The sequence below is a fragment of the Caretta caretta genome, chromosome 2, assembly GCF_965140235.1.
Source record: "Caretta caretta isolate rCarCar2 chromosome 2, rCarCar1.hap1, whole genome shotgun sequence".
NCBI lineage: Eukaryota > Metazoa > Chordata > Testudines > Cheloniidae > Caretta > Caretta caretta.
This window is the reverse complement of record NC_134207.1, coordinates 198099732-198117383: the sequence shown is the minus strand read 5'-3', so window position 1 is coordinate 198117383 and position 17652 is coordinate 198099732. Positions and strand designations below refer to the sequence as shown.

The 17652-nt window shown below is 47.9% G+C and overlaps 1 protein-coding gene across 7 annotated transcripts in view; it reads right to left on the bottom strand.

Annotated features, from left to right (window-relative positions):
- NEK10 (NIMA related kinase 10) overlaps positions 1–17652 on the bottom strand; it is a 180765-nt gene that overhangs the window by 24585 nt on the left and 138528 nt on the right. For 3 of the 7 annotated variants that reach the window (XM_075125735.1, XM_075125734.1, XM_075125732.1), the window contains 2 exons: positions 17157–17205; positions 7512–7549 (listed from right to left, as the gene is read on the bottom strand). In XM_075125735.1, the coding sequence (XP_074981836.1) occupies positions 7512–7549; positions 17157–17205 (87 nt within the window). Of the gene's footprint in view, positions 1–4328; positions 7396–7511; positions 7550–14848; positions 14915–17156; positions 17206–17652 lie in introns of those variants that run through there. The other 4 variants (XM_075125730.1, XM_075125731.1, XM_075125733.1 and 1 more) reach the window with 2 other exon arrangements.

Here is a 17652-nt window from a genome sequence, read left to right as displayed (position 1 = left end):
GTGTCCCACACTTCCTCTTCTTGGGGTGGTTCAGGGCACAGTTTCCTGCTCCTGAACTAGGGTATCTACTGTCCCACTAGTAACCCGGAGAGGGAGGGACCCGGGCCCGACCTCTACTCCAGGTCCCAGCCCAGGGCCCCTAGGGATAGTGGTAAACCATTTGAACTAGTGCTTCCTTCCCCTGGGCTACTTTGCTTTCCTGCTTTCAGCTTGTGGGGCTTCCTGCCCTCTCTCTCTGCACAAGTCAGGTGTCTCTTTACCTAGGGTCTTGGTCTTCTAGCCAGCCATGGCACTTCTCCAAACTCTCCTCTACTTCAACTCCTTCAAACTGCTCTCTGCTCCAACTCCAAACCAACTCCTTCCCCTGGCTGATTGAAGCAGGGGGCTTTTATCAGGTGACTAGCTTCAGGTGCTCTAATTGGCTTCAGGTGCTTTTAATTAATCTATAGGGCAGCAGCTGTGAGCCAGAAACTAGAGAGGGGAGCCCCTGAAGCCAGCTAAAAGGGCTCCCTTCTTTGGCACCCTTGTGGAGAAGGAGGTTTTGAAACAGGCTAGACAACGTCAAAGGAATCAAGGCCTGGAAAGCACAGCAAAAAAAATCTCAAAAATAATCAATGTAAAAATTAATTTTTGTTGAATTTTACATCTCAGTATTTTAAACTATGAGCCAGATTTGAGTGTGTGTGTGTGTGGTGCCAAGAGATCGATATTTCTTGCTTTTCTAAGATTGATGTTGTGTGAAATTCCAGTTGTTGCTATAAAATTGGTTCCATTCGTGCCATGGAGTACAAGTGGCTCTGATAATAATGACTTGCACTAGCAGGTAACTGAGTCCTTTGTGTGGTGGCCCTAGAGATATGGAACTTACTTCCCTTGACATCCACCTCAGCCAATCCCTGCCCCGCTTTTTAAAAAACATTTGAAGACACACCAGGTGTTTCCAGCTGAAATCCCTTTCGGCTCCTGTGTATGACTCCTGTTTAATGACATCATTATGTCTTTTTAGTGTTTTATTTGTTTTTTTTTGTATTGTCTGTTAATTCTGTTTTGTTGTTGTTTTGTTATATATTTTAACTGTGCAGCGATTGATCACCTTGCCATGGGGCACTTTATCAATAAAATTAACATTTTCTGTAGATTTAGTAGCATGAATTTACTCTGTTTCAGTCCATCATGCTACATATACATGAGTGGAGATTCATAGAAGCAGAGCTACCTTCATCTATGAATATGCAGGGATAGTTGGCTATAAAACCTCAAACTTCCAGATGCCAGATTAATTGAATATTGATAAAAAGAAAAGGAGTACTTGTGGCACCTTAGAGACTAACCAATTTATTTGAGCATAAGCTTTCGTGAGCTACAGCTCACTTCATCGGATGCATACTGTGGAAACTGCAGAAGACATTATATACACAGAGACCATGAAACAATACTTCCTCCCACCCCACTCTCCTGCTGGTAATAGCTTATCTAAAGTGATCACTCTCCTTACAATGTGTATGATAATCAAGTTGGGCCATTTCCAGCACAAATCCAGATTTTCTCACCCTCCCCCCACCCCCAAACTCACTCTCCTGATGGTAATAGCCCATCCAAAGTGACCACTCTCTTTACAGTGTGTATGATAATCAAGGTGGGCAATTTCCAGCACAAATCCAGGTTTTCTCACACACCCCCACCCCCATACACACACAAACTCACTCTCCTGCTGGTAATAGCTTGTCCAAAGTGACCACTCTCCTTACAATGTGTATGAAAATCAAGGTGGGCCATTTCCAGCACAAATCCAGGTTCTCACCCCCTCCCCCCCCAAACACACACACACAAACTCACTCTCCTGCTGGTAATAGCTTGTCCAAAGTGACCACTCTCCTTACAATGTGTATGAAAATCAAGGTGGGCCATTTCCAACACAAATCCAGGTTTTCTCACCCCCCCCCCCCAAAACAAACACACACAAACTCACTCTCCTGCTGGTAATAGCTTATCGAAAGTGACCACTCTCCCTACAATGTGCATGATATTCAAGGTGGGCCATTTCCAGCACAAATCCAGGTTTTCTCACACACCCCTACCCCCATACACACACAAACTCACTCTCCTGCTGGTAACAGCCCATCCAAGTGACCACTCTCCCTACAAAGTGCACGATAATCAAGGTGGGCCATTTCCAGCATAAATCCAAGTTTAACCAGAACGTCTTGGGGGGGGGGGGAGTAGGAAAAAACAAGGGGAAATAGGCTACCTTGCATAATGACTTAGCCACTCCCAGTCTCTATTTAAGCCTAAATTAATAGTATCCAATTTGCAAATGAATTCCAATTCAGCAGTGGATTTGTGCTAGAAATGGCCCACCTTGATTATCATACACATTGTAAAGAGAGTGGTCACTTTGGATGGGCTATTACCATCAGGAGAGTGAGTTTGTGTGGGAGGGGGCGGAGGGTGAGAAAACCTGGATTTGTGCTGGAAATGGCCCAACTTGATTATCATACACATTGTAAGGAGAGTGATCACTTTAGATAAGCTATTATCAGCAGGAGAGTGGGGTGGGAGGAGGTATTGATTCAGGATCTCTGTGTATATAATGTCTTCTGCAGTTTCCACAGTATGCATCCGATGAAGTGAGCTGTAGCTCACGAAAGCTTATGCTCAAATAAATTGGTTAGTCTCTAAGGTGCCACAAGTACTCCTTTTCTTTTTGCGAATACAGACTAACACGGCTGTTTCTCTGAAAGCTGTCATTGATAAAAAGGTGAGTACAGGTTATAGAAAACATCAAATGCAAATACGAATTTAATCTCCATGTACACATGTGTGTGATGTACTCATATGAGGCACTGGATTTTTTAAACACCCCCCCCCTTTCCGTTGGTCACATAAGTAACCTTGTTTCAGGATACTGAGTACAGACTTTACACATGAAGAAGTTATTGTTTTATCTGGTTTGTAAAGTATTTCTCTCAATAAAATTTCAGGCTTGGAAAATTTTCTGAGCATAATCATCATTTCATAGAAGTGGAAGTAGACTTTTGCATAAGACAGCTGATAACAAATAATTCATTGTGAAAGTGGTAAGAAAATGGATTGCAGAAGATATCATCCCAGTTTAGAGACCATCTTAAATAAAGATCATGGCCTACATTGTCAGAAGCGAATAGTGATTTAGGGTGTCTCGTTACTTTGGGTTCCCAACCTAAGACATATTAAAAAGGCCTGATATTTAGAAAGCACCAAGCACATACCCTCAGAAAATCATGCCCCTATGTGTTGTTTCCAGTTTCTCACCCTCACTGAGAACAGAGGCACCAATAATCTTTTTTTTTTAAATTTAGCGCTTTGAATTTTAATTTTTCTTTATAACTTCAGTTATAACTTAAGAACACATTATGGGACAAATTTTCAAATACAGGAGGTAATAGGTATGCATACAAAAAAGTACACACACCTGGGGCGTGCACCAGTAACTGCTTCACTGTGTTTGCAAAGGTGGATTTTTACTGATGCACTTGTTGAATCTCTGTTTGATAATCCAGAACTATGTCTAACAGGAAAACTGGAGGAATTGGGGCAAAAAAAAATTCAAAGTAATTTTCTTTAACAAAAGCAATCATTCATAGTTTTAGAATTAAGAATTGTGATGGGACAAGGCCAGATGGCTATAGAAAAGTAGTGGGAGATAGATATATTAGCTCCAGGCTAAACAAATCCCTGGTACCAAGATAAGTGAAATGGCAGCTGCTCCAGGTCAACTAAAACACCTGGGGCCAATTAAGAACTTTCCAGAAGGCTAGGTTGCTTGGGACATCTGAAGCCAATCATGGGCTGGCTGAAACTAGTTAAAAGCCTCCCAGTTAGTCAGGTGGGTGTGCATGTCAGGAGCTGTGGGAGGAAGTTGTGCTGTTGGAGAGACTGAGTAGTACACACCACATCAGGCACAAGGAAGGAGGTCCTGAGGTAAGGGTGAAGTGGAGCTTGAGGAAGTGAGACAACAGAGACTGTGCAAGGAAGGATAACTTCTCCTCACCTCCCTTGCTGGCTTATGATGAAAATGGCTCAGTAGACTGTGACCCTTGTCTCTAGAGAGAGAAGGGTTACAAGGAGGGTCACAGTGAGCCTCTGAAGCTAGCAAAAATCTGCCAGGAAATGTGGGACCCACGGAGGCAAGGACAGAGCTTTGTCACAGAATACAACAACACTTCTTTAAAGGCTTTTACTTATTATGAATAATGTATTAAATTAGTTATTGCTGATTTTATTTAGGCAAGAAAGAAATGTAAAACTGATTGTTAATAACTGAATTATTTACAACAAAGAGAAAGAGGTGAATTTTCCAATTTTATTGCATGAACACATTAACTAGATTTGCATGCTTTCCTTTTAAGCTAGATCATCACTATCTGTTATTCTAGTCAATCTGTAGTGTCGAATCATTCATGAAATACAGCTAGAGGAAGTTATGCATTCATAGTGCTATATTTTTGCCTAGGCAAAATACAGTGGAACCTCAGAGTTATGAACACCTCGGGAATGGAGGTTGTTCATAACTCTGAAATGCTTGTAACTCTGAACAAAACGTTATGGTTGTTCTTTCAAAAGTTTACAACTGAACATTGACTTAATACAGCTTTGGCACCTTACTATGCAGAAGAAAAATGCTGCTTTAACCATCTTAATTTAAATGAACACACACACAAACAGTTTCCTTACCTTATCAAATCTTTTTTTTAAACTTTACCTTTGTTTTTTAGTACTTTACATTTGACAAAATACTGTAGTGTATTTGCTTATTTATTTTTGTCTCTGCTGCTGCCTGATTGCGTACTTCTGGTTCCAAATGAGGTGTGTGGTTGACCAGTCAGTTTGTAACTCTGAGGTTCTACGGTACATTTATTTATATTACAACTGTATTGTACATTTTTTCATTTACAGCTTTGTGAAACCATCCGATAAGAGGATGTGTATAGATTATACTAAAGTATATTGCTTTCAGCATAAAGAGGTACTAACAGGAAATTGGAGCTTATGAATGTATCTCCTCCCAAAGCTACTGTCTTGGATTTTTGAGCTGTGTCATGAATACTCATTAAATCACTTATGGATTGGTATGTATGGTAAGTTTTGCCCCTCTATACATGTACCCAAAGATGACGAGGGCATTTCAAGACACTGCTTGGTAAGAATCTGAAGACAAGCTGGGAGGGGGAGAGTTTGGAACTGTGGAAAAGATCAATGGAGAGAAAGAACCACACTCTTGGAAATCAGGAAGTAACATTCACCCTGAGATAAGACTGAGGAAGAACTGGAATTTGACAGAAGGCAAGCAGGATGATAGAGTAAGAATAACTTAACCAACTTAGAAAAAATAATAATAGTAATGCAAAAAAGCCTAGAGATATCCTAAAACAGACATGATAGCCAAAGGGTGAACAGTGTTATGCCTTCTGCTCAAAAAAAGTCATTACAACATAGACAACTCTAACATTATTCTTGTGATAGTCTATAGGCTGTAATATATTATATATGTATGTCATAGGAATTTGATGTAGTAGCCAAAATTGCCTGGTGCAGTGATACATTTTTTTCTCTTGGTGCCCATATGTAAGTAACTAAATGTTCTTAATATTTTTCCCTCAAGAATAACAGTTAAAAGGCTGTTCACTTGTTTTGAAGCAAAAACATTCATTTGCTTGTCAGCAAGTAATCTCAAACTCTTATGTGATTTGTTCCCTCCCTTCCTCAATGAGATATCAAATACAGATTAGCCACAGGCAGCTTGAGAGGAAATACATTTACAAGCCTTCTTAAATGAACTAGTATTGCTGAGCTATGAACTAAGCAGAGTATACTAAACCCCTGATTTCTGGACTCCACAATGAAAAGTTAACTGTCTTTCATTAATTAAAGAGTACTATACATCTCCTTTTGAACCGTAGTGGCATAATAATTTATTTGTGCTCCATGGAAAAATATTAATTCAAACTTTAAGGATCAGTAGAAGAAATATTGCTGACCAAGCTTTAGACCATTTTAAAAGACTAAAGCACACAACTATATATTATGTCTTCTGCAAACAAAAATTGATTCACAGAAAGTCAGAAGATACAATTGATTTAACACTGGCACGATTCTTATTTTCACATAGGCCTCTCTACACTGTTCTGCCTGCCAGAATAGTATAAAGGGGGTTTAATATACATCAGATTTAATGTTCTATAATTCCTACATGACAAATCAATTTCAACTTCTGACTTTCTAATGTTGCACATTTACAAGTCATACACATTATCACTTCTGGATCTTAAATAAAGAGCTTAGTCATCAGCAGATTGTCAGTATGGATCCATACTCTCAGGAGATTAGATAATAGCAGCAAAATTCTGAGGAAAACTTATTAAATAAGATTATACAACTGCTCTCCCAGATTGGGCATCTGATCTGGAAACCAACTCAAGAGCATAAATACATATATTGAAATCCAGGGAGCAGACATATATCTCTGCAATGCAGGTATTTCTAAGACATGCTTTAGAGTCTACTTTAGACCTATGCCCTAAAACCTAATGGGAGATATCAGTGTTCTCTTTAATTTACCCTGAGGGCAGTTGTGTTGCCTCACAGACCATTATGATTTTGAGACATTCTGGCTGGATACAGGGTGCATTCACAGAGTTTGTATATCTCTAATTACAACACTTTCAGGAAAACAATAGTAACTGTTATAATTGGGCAATAGTTTGTGTTTTGTATTGCATAATTAAAATTCCCAAAACAGACATAATAACCAAAAAGCTATGAAACAACAGTTACTATATGTACATGAAAGAGTTTCTATGAAGAGCAGTATTCCAATTGCTCAAAATAATTCTCTTTCAAATAAAACTGAATTTAGGTGACAATGTACATTATGAAGTATCAGCACTGAAGCACAGAGTATTTAAATCATATCAATGAGAATAAAAAGCATCTGAAACTACAAGACTGCTTCACCAACGATGATATATGTGCAAACATACTGTAACTTAAAAGACTGTATGCAGCACGACCTACTCAGGAGAAATTGTCACTGCATGAAATGGAAATTTGCGCTGGTAAAGGCATGCCAAAATAGAGCCCTGAAGAATTTTCTTGGAATTCATATTTTTAAAGTGTTTCCTTAAGGATCACTCACATACTGTGTTTCTGTCTCATACAGAATTTTGAGCTCTCCTATCATTTGTTTGACTTCAAAATGTTACTGTTGAGTACTACCATGATCTTTTAGGTTGCGAAGAACCACAGCTGGAAGGCCATAAGACTGCCACCCTGTCACTAACGATGCCTCTATTTTCTTAACGTTGGCCCTGAACATGAGCGTAGGTACTTGCAGAAGCAGATCAAGAGGCAGCAAAGCTGAAGAAATAAAAGAGGGAAATACTGTATATGCAACTAAAACAAACTTTAAAAGAACTTGGAAATGGTAAGATTTAATTTCAGTGCACGTCTGGTTGTCATAAACATGTAATTACCTGGCCTTGGTCTTGATCCTAGGCATCCAATATGATCTCTATAAAACAGAAGTAGGTTTAATATTGTCTTGTTTCAAATCATAAAGATTCCAGGGGAAATAAAATGTCCCTTGCTCCCATCACATGCCCCCTCATGATCTCCTACCTCCCATCCCTTTGCCCCAATATTTGGCACAGTCCAGCAGCTTCAGCTACATAACCCAGAATCAACATTTTAAAATAATTTTGAACTCTGCACTGTATACATATGAAAATATCTCTCTGCAAATGACCCTGGCCATAGTCATAGGTAAAGAAAATTAGGGTTGTGAGGGGCACAAGATTAAACAATTGTGATACAGCATGGCCAGAGGGCAGCAGGAGAGTGTTTTTGTTGTTTTTTTTTTAAGCAGAAAAGAATTTTATTTGTGTAACACTTACAAGGAATCACCAAAAAGGATAAAGCAAAACTATGCAACAAAAGCAAACACAAGGTATAACACAGCAGCCTTCAGGAGGGAGACGTGTTCAGGCTAGCCTGGGCCCAGAGCGGGGGGGCTTCCTCGACACTCGTGGTCTTCCACCCTCCTGAGTTACCTGGTGGCCTAGAGCGGGGGGGCTTCCTCGACACTCATGGTCTTCCACCCCCTCGAGGTACCTAGTGCCACGCCCAGTGTCACTGATTATTCCTCTCCTGAGAGTGCCCGACAAGATGGGCACGGCTGCGGGGTGGATGGGGATGTACACCACGTGTGATAGGACCCCTCCTAGGTGACAGTAATGATGGTATCCACAGCGGCAACGGCTGGGGCTGGGGTCTCTCGCTCTTCCCCTCAATGAAAGTGTCAGATGGAGGGAACCGGACGAGGTCACCGAGCAGAGAACCTCGGACAGCACCCACTGCTCCTCGAAGGCGTCAAGGGAGTCGGTGGACGCCGCCCAGAAGAACTCCGCCTGGATACGTGAATGTACTGAGGATCGGAAAACGGCCCTACAATCGCAGGATGCTTCATTAGCCAGCCTCCTCTCTCTTGTTTTATAAATGGCTGTTTTAGCTAGGGCCAGGAGGAGGTTAACCAGGAGATCTCGCGATTTTGTGGGGCCACGGATGGGGAGCGTGTAAATAAAAAGGTGAGGGGAAAAGTGTAGCCAAAAGTGTAATAAAATATTCGTGAGCCGGAAAAGGGGCTGCAGCCTGGCACACTCTAAATATACGTGCGCCAGGGTTTCCCTCATGTTGCAAAAAGGGCAAGTATCCGAGATGGGGGTGAACCGTGTCAAAAACACGCCCGTGCTCACAGCTCCGTGAAGGAGCCGCCAACTAATGTCCCCGACGGCCCTCGGGACCAAGGTGGAATACAGGCTGGCCCACCAGGGTTGCTCACCCTCCAAAGGTGGCAGGAGGTCCCGCCACTTTGTATCGGGGCGGGACACCAGGGTGTGAGCGTGGAGGGTGTGAAGCGTGAGTATGTATAAATATTTCCGTGGCGCGATTTGGAAGCTGACCGGCTGCAGTTCATGCAGCCTGCTCGCAGTGAAAGGGTGAGGGGTTTGTTGGGATCTACGGGGTAGGGGCCCAATTGAAAGATCCGGACGGCCTGGGGTAGAGGGTGGGCGGGGTGCGCCCTCGCGCAGGGCTCGGTTGAGATAAGCCTGAGCAGCGGGCGTCAAGGCGGCCTTCACCTCCTGAAGTACGCGCCGGGGAGTACTAGGTCTGGAGAGCCCCATGTGCCCAGCGAGCGTCAGGGGATCCAGCCAGTCTCCCCGGTCGTAGTCCAGGAGGTCTCCGATTCTCGTGACTTCCGCCAGGACCAAACTCTGGCGCACCGAACGGGACTCCGCTGCTTGCACACGGAGCTGGAGGTTGTGTAGCAGGGGCTCCGCGAGGAGATCTGCTCCCACGGTGGCCGCTACGGACCTGGTAGTTGAAAACAGTTTCCAGGTCCGGAGGAGGTCCTGGTAGAAGACTGGCAGCCCGGAGAGGTCTTGCGGAAAACCTCTCGGACAGAGATAAAAGAGCTGCCGGTCATATCGGAGCCCTTGGAAGCGGCGCAGGAAGGCGTGCGCCAATATGCTCCACGTCGAACTACCTGCACTATAAAGGAGCCTCTGCAGGGCCTGGAGGCGGAAGACACGGACCTGAGTGTACAGACACTTCAGGCCCTGCCCTCCTTCCTTCAGGGGTAGATGAAGAACCCCAACAGGGGCCCAGTGCATTCCTGACCAAAAGAACTCTAGAATTGATGTCCGGAGGTCAGTCAGGAAACCCGGGGCTGGGACCAGGGTGTTGAGCCGGTACCAGAGCGTGGACAGGACTAGTTGGTTAAGCACCAGTGCTCTCCCTTGGAGGGAGAGACATCGGAGTAGCATCGTCCATTTCCGGAGCCGCTCTATCACCCCGCCTTCTAAATTTTGCCAGTTCTCCGGCGGAGAAGGGTGCGTGGCAGAAAGGTAAACGCCTAGGTAGAGCAGTGGACCCGCGCTCCACTGGATGGTCTGAAGTGCGGGTGGGAGAGAACTCACCCGCCGCCAGTTCCCCACTGCCAAGCCAGAGCTCTTGACCCAGTTGACTCGGGCAGAGGAGGCTGCCGAATAGATGGCCTGGCAAGCCTCCACCCACGCCAAGTCACCCGGGTCCTGGACCACGAGGAGCACGTCATCGGCATACGCTGACAGGACCAGCCGCAGCTCCGGCTCCCGCAGCACCAACCCCATCAACCTCCTGCGGAGGAGACAGAGGAAGGGCTCGATCGCCAGAGCGTACAGCTGGCCCGAGAGGGGGCACCCCTGCCGTACTCCTCTCCCGAAGCTGACCGGTTTGGTCAGGGTCCAGTTGAGCCTAAGCAGACACTCCGCGGAAGCGTACAGCACCTGGAGAAAACTCACAAACTGAGGTCCGAAACCAAACGCTTGCAGAGTGCCCAGGAGGTACCCATGGTCCACTCTATCGAACGCCTTCTCCTGATCAAGAGACAGGAGGGCAAATGACAGACCATCTCTACGCCCAAGTTCCAAAAGATCTCGGACTAGAAATAGGTTGTCAAAAATGCTGTGACCTGAGACAGTATAGGTCTGGTCTGGGTGGATCACATCCGCAATCACAGACCCTAGCCGCAGCGAGACTGCTTTCGCTATGATTTTGTAATCCGTGCTAAGGAGCGAGACGGGACGCCAATTTTGTAAATCGCGGAGGTCCCCCTTCTTCGGCAACAAGGCGAGCACCGCTCGCCTGCACGAAAGAGGGAGGACCCCACCCTGCAAAGACTCAGCCCAGACAGTGGCTAGGTCTGGGCCAAGAATGTCCCAGAATGCACAGTAGATCTCCACGGTCAGCCCGTCCATGCCCGGAGATTTATTGGTGGGCATGCGACGGAGGGCTTCCAAGAACTCTGCCAGGGTGAGAGGCAGCTCTAGTCGGTCTCGATCGCCCACGCTGACCATGGGGAGTTCCTCCCAGAGCACCCTGCAAGCGCCAGGATCGGTCGGATCCGGGGAGAAAAGGCTTGTGTAGAAGTCATGGGCCCTCCCACACATCTCCACCGGATCTGTGAGGGGGGCGCCGTCTTCTGCTAGAAGGCAGGTGACGTGTTTCTTGGCCCCCCTCGTTTTCTCCAGGGCGTAGAAGAAACGGGAACCGCGATCCATCTCCCGAAGGAGGCGGATGCAGGATTGAACAAAGGCACCTCGGGCCCGATGGTCCTCGAGAGTCCGGAGCTCCTCCCGCTTCTCCCAGCATGCTCCGCAGAGGAACGGGTCCTCGGGGCTGGCGGCCAGATGCCTCTCCATCTCTAAGACCTCCCTTTCCAACTGCTCTATCGCCGCATTTCTCCGTCGGCTGGTGCCCCAGGTGTAGTCACGGCAGAAGAGCTTGGCGCGCACCTTCCCTAGATCCCACCATCGCCACACCGAGGGAAAGGCACGCCGCTGCTCTCGCCAGGCCAGCCAAAACTCCCGGAAGGACGTCACGAAGCCCTCATCCTCCAACAGGCTGTTGTTAAAGTGCCAATAGGCCGGTCCCGGCCTCTCTGCACGGAGGGAGGCTGTTATGGTGGCTAGATGATGGTCGGAGAATGGGGCCGGCCAAATGTTGGAGGAGTGGGCCTGTGAAAGATGGAAACAGGATAAATAAATATGGTCCAACCAAGAGTGGTGTGACCGATGGGCCTCCACCCGGACAAAAGTGAACGTAGAAGTGTCATCTGGGTGGTGGTTATGCCAGACGTCTACTAGGGAGTGATGTTTGACTATTTCTCGGAGAATGTTCGCAGCGGCCAGGCTCAGCTCGGCCCCTGAGCGGTCCTGTTCCTCGAGGGTGGTGTTAAAGTCCCCTCCCAGGACTAAGCACTCGTGAGAATCTAGGGTGCCGAGGAAGTCGGACACCCGCTGATAGAATTGCAGCCGCTTCGGGCTCGTTGTCAGGGCATAGATGTTAACGAGGTTGACCACGAGCCCCTCCATATGGACTCGGAGATGCAGCAGGTGGCCCAGCACGGCCTAAGTGACCCCTAGCACCTCGGGCCGTAGGTTGGGGAAGAACAGGGTCGCCACTCCAGCTTGTCGAATCGTGAAGTGGCTGAAGTAGACCCCATCCCCCCACTCCAGCCGCCAGGTGTCCTCGGCGGTCGGATCCGTATGGGTCTCCTGCAGGAAAACCACAGAGTACCCCCCTTCCCGAAGGTAAGAGAGCACCTGGGACCTGCGGAGAGCCATCCTACAGCCCCTGGTGTTCAAAGTTGCAATAATGAGGGGCGTCATGCGGAGGGCTGGGGGGTGGGGGTTCCTTGTTGGCGGGGGTGTTCACAGCCCCCGGCGGGTCATGCAACAATCCGTGACCCATCCCGTAAGTGAGTAAATCGTCACGGAAGCTGCTGGCCCGCCCGTAGGCCGCGGCACCGTGCCTTCCTTTCCCTTTACCCTCCTTTATAAGGGCCCTTGTGGGCTGGAGGATGTGATCAAAGTCCCCCCATAGCTGGAGAGCTAGCTGTGCCCTGTTGCGGGAGCCACCGATGTCTTCTAAAAACTGTCGCAATGCTTTTCGCAGCTCATGGTGGGGGGGTTGCGATTTCCGGGTTATTCCCTGGTGGGGCTCTTGGTGCAGCCTCGTGGTCCGCTGAGGCAGGCAGGCAGGGTGCAGACCACTGACGGGGCATCTGACAGGCTAAAGTTATTAGGTCCGTCTCAAGCCTTGGGGTAGAAGAGGATGGCGGAGGGAAAATTGCAGCTCCTAATGGGTCACAGCAGGAAAATGCGAAGACTGCTCCTTGGGGGGGATCCGCAAAAAACGGGAAAGAATAACCCCAGGGGCGGCAATAGCATTACAGGAGGAGGTGGATTGGGCAGGGACAGGGATGGGGGTGGGGGCGGGGGCAGAGGCGAGGCTCTGGGCTTCGGGAGGCAAGCAGCTGAGAGGTGGTGCCTCCCGAACAGATTCGAGGGTTAAGGGGGTGCTCCCACTGATGCTAGGCGCAGGCTCTGTGGTGGATTTGGCAGCCATGGCTTCAGGTGGTGGACCACCTTCTGCAGGGTGCTCGCCCGGGAAGGCGGTTAGGGGGAGGGAGCATGGGGAAAGGGGGACTGGGGTAAGGCTGCCCAGATCGAGGCCAGCCGGCAGTAGGTCATTCTCTCCCTGGGCGACCGGGGTCAAACCTAGGGCCTCGATCTCCTCATACATGGAGGAAAGGTCATCTTCTGCCACCCCGGGGGACTCCGCTCTGGCGCCCGCTACGACAGTCACTTCGGGGTTCGTGGGGGGTTCGGATGATATTCGGGCAGAAGGGGCTTCCTCAGGGGTCTCGGAGGGGAGATTCTACCTTCCAGTGCTATTTTGTCTTCCCCTCCTGACACCGGTGGATGGATCTCTCTCGTGGGCACAGCGGAAGGCTCAGTGTCAGTGCCTCCCTTCCTGGTCTTCCGGGGGGCCTCCGCATTGGACGGGTGCAGCGGAGCTCGAGCCTTCCGCTTGCCTCGCTTTCCCTGGACTAGGGTCCAGCCCTCCATAGCATCGTCTGGGGGCTGGTTAGCAGGGGTCGTGTCGGGGGGCAGAGGCGATGGTTCAGAGGCTCGGGGGGGTAACGGTGAGACAACATGGGGGGGCGGTTCTCCTTGGGGTGGGCTCTCTCCTATGCCCAGTAATATCTTTGCTGCACCCTCCTCCATAGGCTCTGCTGGATTGTTAACAGCAAGGGCGGGGCTCCCTCGCTCGTCTGGGCGTTGTAGGGGAGGTGTCTCTTGGGCCCGGGCAGGAGCAGCGGTGGATCGAGCAGGAGGAGAGGTGGTTTCAGATGTCGGGCGGCCAGGGGCGCCGGCAATGACGGAGCCGATGTCCTGCCGGGTCTTGGGGGTCTCGGGTGCCCCTCCCCGCCGGGCCAAGGGGCAGTCTCTTCGGACATGCCCTGCTGATCGGCAGAGGTAGCACCGGGCCTCTCCTGTGGAATAGTAGACCTGATAGCGGGTTCCCTGGTAGGGGACTAGGAAGGACCCCTCGAGCGCCTCTTCATCACGTGCCGGCGGCGGCGGTAGAAGCTGCACTTGCCGGCGAAATGAAAGGACGTGATGGAGGGTGGGGTCCTTGCAGCCCAACGGGAGAGGGCTGATGACAGAAACGGGTTTCCCCAGGGTGGAGAGAGCGGGTAACAGGGCGGCATTGGGTAGAAAAGGAGGGACAGAGGTCACAACTAGGCAGACGCCCAGGACTTCTAGCGGCTCCAGGGGGACAAACACCCCCCCCCCCCCCCACCGCCAGGCCCTTCTCCACTGCCTCCTGGGCGGCAGCCTCCGATGCTAAGAAAAAGACGACCTTCCCGTACATTTTGGAGGCCACCACAATAGCCGTGGGTCCTACCACTCTCGCCAACGCCTGCACGTATGTCTCCACGTGGGGCGAGGCGGGCACCAGGAGGCAACGGACTCCGTGCTTCCTGGTCATGGTGGGAAAGGGGCCCCGGCCGCTATTGATGGTAGCGGAGGCGGTGGGTGGGCGAGAGGATGAGGCGGCAGGCGGGGGGGGGGGGCTGCCACCGCCTGGGCATACGCCCTGGGGGCCGGGGGAGGGATGCAATCCGGGAGTGGGGGGGGGAACGCGGACCCACGCGCGTTTATCCGAAGAGTCTCGTTTGGTCAGCTCTTGTGTCTGGTCCGGATGATGGAATTCAAAGCAAGCAGTTGAGGCTAGAGGCAGATGGCAGGTTGCCAGCAGGGACGGATGGCAGGGGGCCGTGACGGTTGTAATAGTGTTGGGGGGGCACCGATGGATCGGGGGGCAGCTTCGTGCAACACCCCCTGTGCCCCTACAAACGCAGTTAAGACACAGTCAAACTCCCCCCACACGAGAGTACAGTTCAAAAGTTACTCAGTCTTACTGCCCCCTCCACGATGATTTGTAGCTTCCCCGGGCGATGTCTCTGTCAGCTCTCTTCTCTCCCGGTCTTTGTGGAGCATTCCAAAAATGCCAAGCAAAGATAAGAAGAAGATTAATTACGGATCTACAAACGAACAGCAAAACGTTTGGGTTTGGGGGCGTCCACTCTCCTCCTCCGGGGAGCGGGTCGGCCGTCCTCCCCCCCTCCTGCGGGGGTTGCAGCTGAAGCAATAGCAGCGTCCGAGGGCAGGCGTGGGGGGCTGGCAGGCAAGCTGGCAGCCGACCAGCACTCGAACGGCAGCAAAAAAAACCAGCAAAAAAAAAACAAAACGAAGAAAAAGAAAAAGCGTCTGGCCCGGTCAGGCGGGGGAACTGAAGCAGGGGCAAAAAGCAAGGAAAGCCCAGGCCAGAGGGCAGCAGGAGAGTGTTAGAAGGGAGCCTTCTTCCCTGTAGAGGGAAGAAAGTTTGCTCTAAATTAATTAAAGCACCTGAAGCCAGTCACATGATAAAAACCCACTGCTTCAATCAGACAAGAGGAGAAGTTGGAGCAGAGAGGATTGGCTTTGGAGCAGAGAGCAGAGTGGATTGGCGTTGGAGCGGAGAGCAGTTTGGAGGACTTGAAACAGAGTGGATTGGTGTTGGGGCAGAGAGCAGTTTGGAGAGAAGCAGAGGAGAGTTTGGAAAAGTGCTGCAGTGGGCTAAGAAGACTAAGACCCTAGGTAAAGGGACACCTGGTTTGTGCAGAGGGAGGGCAGGAAGCCCCACAAGCTGAAAGGCAGAAGACGGAAGTAGCCCAGGGGAAGGAACTTCTACTAGTTCTAGTAGTTTACCATTATCCCTAGGGCCCCTGGGCTGGGACCCGGAGTAGAGGGCTGACCTGGGTCCCTCCCTTTCCACTCCCCTCCTCTAGGACACTAGTGGGGCAGTTAATACCCCAGTTCAGGGGCAAGAAATGGTGCCCTGAAACACCCCCCACCCCAAGAAGAGAAAGCATGAGACCCACCATAGTAGTGCCGGCAATTTGCCACACAATGTTAAAAGAAACAACATATTGCACCTGCCTCTGTAAGGTGCATGCACCACTGTGCAGAGCTTTTCTCTGATCTGGTCCAAAACAAAAAAAGACCCACAAAACCACAAACAGAGGTTGACTTGCTTCAGCAGGGTAAAAAAACAACAATCCTTAATTTACAAAGTTTCTGGCAAGTAGTAGACAGGACTGACAACCAAAATCATGAGTCAGGTTCCAAAATAATCATGAGACTGGTTTAAAAAGCATGAGTGTTTTTATACAATAATACATTTAAGGTTCTATTTATTTGCCTTCAACATACAGCAAAGGAGTGTTAGATCCAGATCTTCAGTGTATAAAACCTTCCCTAATCCACTAAACTATCGAAACCTTTTTCCTCAGTATAGGTCAACACACTTTATAAAGGCGGGTAAGTATTATTAGCCCCACTTTACCCATGGTGACTATAAGGAACAGAAAATTTGCATTGATGGCTTTCTTCTCTAGTGGATAAAAGGTATTAGCTGATCTGAATCTACTCCAGGTTCTAACAAAGACTTTGTATGTGATCTTGAGCAAATTGCATAACCTCAGTTATTCCATTGTAAAAGGGTGGTAACAATGTTGGCCTAAGAATGGTGTGATGCCTCACTAAAAAGGACTGTGAAGGTCTATGTACTATTAAGGTCGGTTAACAAAGATGGGGGAATAGTATTCAAGACCTCTTGGTACCCCTCCTGGTGCTCATTCCTCCCTAGACCAAGAAGGCATTTATATGTTGAAAGCAACCGGAGAATCTATTTAACCAGATCATGGATTTCCCAAAATACTTATCTAATTTTGTAAAGAAGCACTAGCTAGTTTAGAGTAGTTCAAAGGACAAGACATTTGTGTGCACAGTTAAATACATACATGCATATTTTTCCCACCAAAAATATGCTTTGTTCAAAATATTTTGCAGAAATAAAAAAATGTATTTTTCTACCAGCTCTAGTTAGCACTGACATAAAGGTGTCCAGTCATAAAACTGCACTTGTTTAACTAAATCAATTTAATGTCATACCTTTCGTTAAACTGGTGCAACTTCTGTGCATAGACAATCCATAACAGTATGTTGACAGAGTTTTTACCTCAAGTTAATTGATCCTCAATTAGCTTGAGGTAATTAAAACATTTGCAGACACTCCACAAACGTTTCATCCAGGACAACTAGGAAAAATTATTTGTGGAATATCCACACTGGAATTCAAAATAACGATCACCAAATCTGATTTTTGAAACCTAAAATTGTACATACCTTGTCTGAGGTTGTCTTTCAGAAGCACTGAAACTTCGTTTAATTATACCTGAAACAAATGCACAACGGCTATATTCTCTGTAGTGAAAGAATCTTATAGAAATATAGTCAATTTCCCAGCAGGTATATTGTGCCAAAATCTTAAACCCCACCATCCCTTAAGAACTAAATCTAAACTTCAAAATTGCAAGCATTGTACAAAGAGTCAGTGATCTTGAATAACACATTTAAGTGCTGAGTCCCCTTGTGATGCACCAAGGATCTGCCTGCATCATAACCAAGATCTCACTACCACAAAGATTGATGTATATGTTGGATCACTCACTTGCTTAAAACTAAGCATGTACGAAAGTCTTTGCAAGACTGGGGCCTTAATGTATCTTTTTCCCTGCAGAAAGAGTATTATTTTTCAGAGATAAAATTTTGAGTTTTCATGGCACAATATAAAATATCATAAACATATATTTAATGCTCTATATAATTCTAGAAATGTCTT